Raw genomic sequence first — 7996 nt, 5'->3', positions numbered from 1 at the left:
GAAAACTGATATTGCAATGCTGTATCCAAAATAAAAATATTTTTTTTTTTTTTTTTTTGGGGGGGGAGGCACTTAATTTTTTTCTCCAGTTCCGCACACCCCCTGGCTACGGCAATGCGATATTGCGTAAAAATTCCCGTTTTTCCTTAATTTTTAATAATAATTTAAGTTTTAAAAGCTTTAGTTGGGCTAGAAGTCTGGAATAGTAGTTATGTTCTATACTTCTATGGTTGTAGAACAGAATCGTAATATACAGAATAGATTATATCATTCCGTGGTTGTAGTCTATTAGTTTGTTGTACCTTACATAATATCTTTAATCATGGTCTGTACTCCATACATAGTTTGTATATTGACTATACGTAATAGTGTAGCTTAGATCATAATATATATTATATTATAGTATATTATGATCTAAGATATACTGCAGAGTGTGAAGTATATTCTATACAATATTATATACAATATTCTAGTCTTCATGGTCTTGGATCTTCAGAATCTGTCTTCATAATATAAGGATTGATTACAATTACGGCTATAGATAATGGTATCTAATATCTATAGCCGTGGCCCGTGATTATAATGATATTATTTTCATCAACATAAATGAACATGAAAAATTGAAAATTAAAATATTTAGGAATAATAACATAAAATAAACTTACAAATTTGTTCGTATGAATATTGGTTTTTTTTATGTTTGTATAAATCCGGATATCTGGGTGACTGGGTTAGCACAAATAAATTATAATTAATACAATAAACAATAACACGACAGCGGCAGCGATACCATATTACAACGATGTCATATTGTGCATTTGTGCTGCCATCAAAAATCTAAATGTGGTCGTGATCATATGTTTAAGCGGCAACGTTGTATTTGAACTACGTAAAACCGGAAAAAGAGAAGAAATAAGAAAAAAATATCCAATATTTTGTGATAAAAAAATGTGCTTTTTATCAGTTATTTAGTATTTTTTTCCAACAGCACGTTTCCTTTTTTTCTGTTTTATTTTCGTATTCGTTTAATTCGATTGTCAATACAAAATTATTCGTCATATGCACATTGTCGTGCGGTTTATTAGACACCTTTATATTATTTTCTTAATTTAATGTATAATACCAATGATCATCAATTCGCAGGAAACACCCAAACCTGATGAAGGTATTTTACACAATTGAGTGGGAAGGTTCGGCCTGACTAATTTGGTCGAACTGCTTGCTTTTGTTGTGACTCATTTAAACGTGCTACGCGATTTTGAGTGTATATTCTATTTTACTTTTATAGAGAATGGTGCTCCATATGTTATATACAACAAAGATGGCCACCACCAACAAGGGCCAAACAGCAGTAATGGTCAGTGGGGTCCAGGGCCTTCACAAAACGGTTACCCAGCTCTTGTATCATCTCAACATGAACCAGCTGAACAATCGACTGAACAGGCATCTCAATCAACGATTGCTTCACCTTTACCATCACCATACCCTAATACCAATACAATTCAATTCAAGGTAAGTAGAACATGTAGCTTATCCAATACAAATATAACTTTATTTAAATATCTTGAATAGGTTCTGGAAATGGTGGAGAAGATGAAACACCGCCAGAAGACAATGTTGTTGAATCTGATCGAACACAACCAGGCCATTATGGTCCGGCCGACCCTTCCAATTACTATTCAGGTGTAAGAGGAGGCCCTCCACATATGTTGAGTCCATCAAGTTTCATGTCCTATTTAAAACAGCCTGGTGTCATGTTAACTCCGTTAAATCCAGCAGAAGCTTCTGGTGATTTTCCTAATATGCCAGACCTTATTCATCAACAACAAGAAGCATCAGGGAAAAAAGGTTCTGATCTGCGTCTATTCAAATGTCTTTCATGTGGCAAAGACTTTAAACAAAAGGCTACGCTAATGCAACACGAGCGTATTCATACTGACTCAAGACCATTTGTGTGCAGTGATTGCGGTAAACGGTTTCGTCAACAGTCTCATCTTACGCAGCATGTGCGTATCCATGCTAATGAAAAACCATTTGTATGTGTTTACTGTGAGCGAACCTTCAGACAGCGAGCAATCCTCAACCAGCATCTACGGATTCATTCGGGTGAGAAACCGTACGGGTGTGGAGACTGCGGCAAGGCGTTTCGGCAGAAAGCCATCCTGAACCAGCACGTCCGCACTCACCAAGGCGAGCACTCTCATTCCTCGTTAAATAGTAGTGATTCCTCAAGTTCACCTCCGCCCTCGCAACTTCACAATAATTTAAACGCTTTCCTCAAGTCTTCAGCTGAAGCGTTTAGAATGAAATACTACCCGAACTTAAGCGATAGCGCACAAGATGAACAACACTTGAACAACTCTAATTTTAGAAATGTTGCTTCTAGATTGTTACAAAACAATCTTAAAATTAAGCAGTTAAATTCTTCTTCCTATAATTCTTCATCTAACAGCCCCAAAACTTCTCTTAACTTGTTTGATATACCATCAAGATCTTACCCTAGAACTATTGTTAGGACAAATATTGCTCATATCAGAAATGAAGAAGGTCTCCCCATGAGAGTTGTAACTGAAATTGAAAAAAAATAAATTCTGACCCATATTAGGTCAATACATGCAAAAAATCCTAAATTAAGTACTGTTTTCAGGATGGCTTGCAAAAAAAGTTTCTCTGCATCCGTATGATCAAATATTATGCTACCTATTATAATTGCTGTTTACTAATACACGTTTTACTGCCTATTGTCACTATTTCTCAACGTATTAACATTTTTTTTTTTTAAATTAATCAGATGTTATGTGCTTTTTAAATAATGGAGTGATATTTTAAACCACGCCTAATCTGTTGATAAAATTATAAGTTAACTTGATCAACATCCTTAAAAATGTTCTTATTATTATAATTGTTTTTTTTTTCAATATTTTTTAATATAATTTGTAACATTATATTTTTCTTGTAAATACAACAAAAGATATTAATTATTTTACGAATAATTAATATCTAGTATTATTTAGATTGTCTATTGAGAGTTAATTATGATGTACAATAAACAATTTAAATTAAATAAAATTAAACGTGGAAAATGATAACAATAGGCCTGAATATATTTTATTTTCAGTTAAAATTTATTTTCCACTTATTGTTAGTATTATAATTTATAGTTGATTCGTTAACTTAATTTAAATTTTTTTTGTCTTATTTATGTTTTTTTTTTTAAAAAATTATTTTATCCTTATAATATATTAAATAGGTATATTTCCTTTTGTGTTGTTCCTTTTAATGCAGATGCCGTATAGTTTTAAAATTGAAAGACAAATATTAAATGAAGTCCTAAATGTTACCTATTTCTTATTATTAATGTCGAGCACAACTTGAAAAACAAGAAACATCATTTATAAAACTTATTCGTTGAAGTGATGAGTTTTAAAGGTATTATTGTGTTGTCTGTCTGGTGGCTTCAATCCGGTTCGGAGCGGCATGTTCTTTTAAATTAGTTATGCTGCACATGGATTATTGATGACAACAAAGGAGAAAATGTCGCTCCGCTCAAGGAAGGTGAGATAAAGCTCCATTCAGCAACACAGGAGTTTTATGTCTACAAAATTAAACTTTTAACTTAGTTAAACTATTTTAAGTTAAATGAAAAATATAAAGTTTAAACCATTAAAATTGTGTGATTTTTTTCTTTCATTTATAACAAGTAGACATAGAGCTGTTGAATATTTTACATTGTATGAAATATTTTTTTTATAATATCTTAAATTGAATTTATTATGATTTAATTTCTAATTAAACTATTTTGTGTTCGACAATCATTTAATTCCTTTTTAAATTTATTGAGTTTCTAATATTAACATTTGAATATTTATTTTCAGTCCTAAAATTAAAATTTGAACACAAATCATTTTCTTTTCTCGACAGGCCTTAATGAGAATTCCTAATTCCTAAACTTGTAGAAGATTTGAAATACATTTTTTATAAAAACTAAAGTTCTCATTTTTATGATATTTTTAATTTTTCTAGACGTTGGTCCACACTTAGTGTATAAAAATGGGCAACTTTGGCCACAAGATGTGCCATTGCCTCAATCTAAAAGTGGACAATATGATTCAAATGATTCGTGTTTTTCTCCAGAAAATGCTCCTCAGTTTCCTGCATATTTTAAAGATGCCAAAGGTAACCAAAATTAATTGGGTTTTATTGTTATGAATTAATATAATATGTATTCCTCTTTAGGTGTTGTGCATGAAATTTTTGGCCAGGCTGGTAAAAGTCTACCCGATGTAATCCAACATGGCCGCAGTGCTGGCATGCCACTTTATGTTCGTTGTCCAATTTGTAATAAAGAATTTAAACAGAAATCTACTTTACTTCAGCATGGTTGCATTCATATAGAATCTCGACCTTACCCATGTGTTGAGTGTGGTAAACGGTTTCGTCAACAGTCACACCTCACCCAACATCTACGTATACATTCAAATGAAAAACCGTTTACGTGCATTTATTGTGGACGGAATTTCAGACAACGTACTATACTAAATCAACATTTACGTATACATACTGGTGAGAAACCATATAAATGTTTGCAATGTGGCAAGGATTTCAGGCAAAAAGCCATCCTTGATCAACACACAAGAACTCACCAGGGAGAAAGGCCATTTTGCTGTCCAATGCCAAATTGTCGTCGTCGGTTTGGTACTGAACAGGAAGTTAAACGTCATATTGATAACCATATGAACCCTCATGCGAATAAGCGTAGATCCGATAGTGGTAAACCAGGCAGGCCTCCACACTTAAATACTATACTCAATCAACCATCGGGCATTGTGAAACCAGAGTTATACTTCCCACAGTGCTATGCAATGCCATCACCTTTTGCAAACCACCATCATCCCCAACAAAGTTTTGTATCTTCTTCTTCGGTTAATCATGTTCCTCCACCTCCACCAGAATTTAAAGGTGCAACAGTAGTTAACAATACAACAGACTTTAAGTCGCCTGCAAACCTTACAACTGCTGCACCAATAGCAGTTGTCCAATAAAAATTGAGTTAAAAAAATGTGTATGGTTACTTGTCAATTATGATTAGTACATAAAAGTGGTGAATGTGATATATTCTGAACTATTGGAATGGATAATATAATTATTTTTGTTAATGACAAAACAGATTTAGTCCATAAAACATTAGTTGTGAAGTTGTTTGTCAAAAAGACATAAACCCTTGCGTTACCATGTTGTTTTCTCTAAAATATTCTTAAACTAATACATGTTACCAATAAAATATAACACATAAAACATAATACTATGGCCGTGTCTGTTGTATATAGTCTTAACAGATTTAAATTAATGAAATATATTTAAATATTTTTCCCTTAACATTTTTAATTTTGTTATAGAATTTAAATTTTTTGTTATTTTTCTTCATATTTTATGTTTTTTTTCGATAGACTAAATCTTACCTTACCTACTAAAAAATATGTCTTATTATTGGATACATATTATTATAATCTTCAATTTAAAATTCAACTGAAAATTATTTATCATCCCACCATTCAAATAACTTAATGTTAAAAAATGTAGATAAATACTAAATAAATACCTATTTTTGTACTTTCTTCATTCAATAGTCATTCTAATTGAAAAACTTAGGATAAAGTAAATTATATTCACAATACCATATTTCTACTAATATTTAAAATTATGAAGACTATATTAGTCTATTCTTTATTTCCAAAATTATTTATTATATTATGTACCATTTTGCTCATTAATTATTACATTGGGGTCAGTTTAATACCTACTTAATGGAATTAGTAAACTTGCTAACCATGTATGTATCTTTAAACTGAGAAAAATGTATGCTATTCAGTGTTCTTTGTATGATCATATTTTTGTTTCCCGTTTAAACAAATGTTTTGTAAATATGATGAAAATAAATAGATTAAACTGACATTAAAATGTATATATTATTATGAATGTATACGTTTAAGAAGTTATAATTATTTTAAAAATAAGATTTTTTAATATTTATTATTTAAAATTAGAATAGCCCTATGATATAGGGAAATTTATTTATTTTTTTTACCTATCAAATTTGTTAAACCACAAGTTATAATGAAAAATAAATTATGTGCTATTGTAATAGCAGTATTGTATAATGTAACATTCTTGTGAATCTTTTATTTTTATATTCAGTTGTTTCAAATGTGACAACGAAAAATATTTGTGATTCCAAAAAATTAAAATTATATTGTATAACCAATTGAAAATACAAATGAGCTTCTTCAACAATTTTATCTTCCTTTCCTATTATCAAAATACAAACTTTAAATTTAAACATCTACCTTCAATGGCGTACCTTTGGGGAGGGGGCGTATGTTTAACCACCCCCCCCCCCCAGATAAATCAAAAGTCAAGATAATATTATTTTGAAAAAATTAAATCTTATTCAAAGTTGTAGGTACCTATATTGTGTGAACCCCACAAGTTATATTTAAATTTAAAACGATCCCCTGAAAAAATATTCTTGGTTCAAAGTTCAAACTATAGTTATCAGAACAAAACCAGAATATCATTAAGATAAATAATAATCTGGGTACTTCATACTTATACCTATTAATACTTTTGTTATTATATGATAAATTTTTTGTTATTTTTAAAAAGGTGCTTAAATGGATGTCGCTCTGCTGTACAATAGGTTACAAGTGGGTCACAGTATAATGGATGGTATTAAATTTGAATTCAATGATATATTATCATTGTATAAGAAAAACGATTCTGAGCGGAGACGGTATATCATTCTAGGTAGGTATAAGACATATTATATACTTAACTATATTGTATTAAAAAAAAATTGACCTATAATAGGTAGCTATAATAAGTTCCAAATTAATCATATCACAATATCCATTATTCAATTAGGTACTTATAACGCGTTATACATCAACAAGTAACAACAAACCACGTGATACTATCATAGATATATCATATATAATAGTATACTTTACAAGTTTCAAGTTCCCACGAATTATATTATACAATAACTAAAATAGTTATTCTAGGTTTTTTAATAGGTATGTAATTTCGTCCAAATTTTTACTTAAAATGACTATAAAAATAAACTGTGTAAATGTATTTTAAATTTTTTAGATTTTTTGGTAACAGAATTAACTATTTACGTGGAATCTTGTTTTAAATTTTCAATCCTTAGATATAAAAGTTGAATATTTTATAAACTTTTAACTACAAAATAATTATTCAATTTTAAATTTGATAAATTTTGTCATTATTCGATCTTTCAACGCTTATAAAAAAAATTGTGCCTATGTATTTTTAATATTTTTCAACTGCTATTGTAACAATATATCAGGATCCTTGTATTACATTTTTATACTTTTTGGCCCAATAGATAAAACTTAATTGATATTTATAGAAAAAAAACTAATAAAATTGAAAACTGACAATGTCCGTAAACAGCTCAAAACAAGTCAAAATATTTTGATAATTTTATCAAGTATAAAAATTGATAAAATAAACATTCAGTGAAATTTGCATGTATCTACAGTTATTCGTTTTTGAATTACAATAAAATAAGAAAATCGCTACATGAGAAATCGGTCGAATATCAAATGTAAAAATATGAATTTCAAACGCTCATAAAAATTAAATTTGGCTTTCTTGTAGACATTTTTTTTTTTTTTTTTGATAAAGGTAAACAATATTATGAGGAATCTTGTATTACATTTTCCATTCTTAGATTTAAAAAGAAAAATGTTTACGAATTCTTAACTTAAAATAATTAGCTAACTTTCGTGATTTTTACATATTTTGTCAATTTTTGAACTTTAAATGCTAATAAAAAAAAACTGCGACTAAGGATTTTTAATATTTTTCAAATTTCATTGTAACAATATAGTAGGAGCCTTGTATTAAATTTTCAAGTATTTTTACTCAACAAATGAAGTTTTATTGACATTCACAGAAAAAAAAACTAAAA

The 7996-nt window shown here is 29.4% G+C and overlaps 1 protein-coding gene across 2 annotated transcripts; it reads left to right on the top strand.

The window, feature by feature from the left end:
- The first annotated feature begins 932 nt into the window (after positions 1-932).
- Positions 933-5385, top strand: LOC100161643 (zinc finger protein 501). 2 transcript variants are annotated; one of them, XM_029487975.1, is made up of 5 exons: positions 933-1165; positions 1289-1512; positions 1573-2106; positions 4024-4176; positions 4237-5385. In XM_029487975.1, exons 3-5 carry the CDS (start codon positions 1707-1709, stop codon positions 5040-5042), a joined length of 1359 nt encoding a protein of 452 aa, XP_029343835.1. In that variant the 5' UTR covers positions 933-1165; positions 1289-1512; positions 1573-1706; the 3' UTR covers positions 5043-5385. The 2 variants fall into 2 exon arrangements, with proteins under 2 accessions (XP_029343835.1, XP_029343834.1); XM_029487974.1 differs by having other exon boundaries at positions 1573-2190.
- Positions 5386-7996: the final 2611 nt, after the last annotated feature.

Source organism: Acyrthosiphon pisum, chromosome A1 (assembly GCF_005508785.2).
Source record: "Acyrthosiphon pisum isolate AL4f chromosome A1, pea_aphid_22Mar2018_4r6ur, whole genome shotgun sequence".
NCBI classification, from domain to species: domain Eukaryota; kingdom Metazoa; phylum Arthropoda; class Insecta; order Hemiptera; family Aphididae; genus Acyrthosiphon; species Acyrthosiphon pisum.
This window is presented reverse-complemented; position numbering and strand designations above follow the sequence as displayed.

What these genes read in the sequence shown, in the direction of transcription:
- LOC100161643 (XM_029487974.1), top strand. Translation starts at nt 1,707, where the DNA reads ATGTTGAGTCCATCAAGTTTCATGTCCTATTTAAAACAGCCTGGTGTC. An exon ending in GCACGTCCGCACTCACCAAG is followed by an intron (nt 2,191 to 4,023) that starts GCGAGCACTCTC and finishes TAATTTTTCTAG; the next exon opens with ACGTTGGTCCACACTTAGTG. An exon ending in ATATTTTAAAGATGCCAAAG is followed by an intron (nt 4,177 to 4,236) that starts GTAACCAAAATT and finishes ATTCCTCTTTAG; the next exon opens with GTGTTGTGCATGAAATTTTT.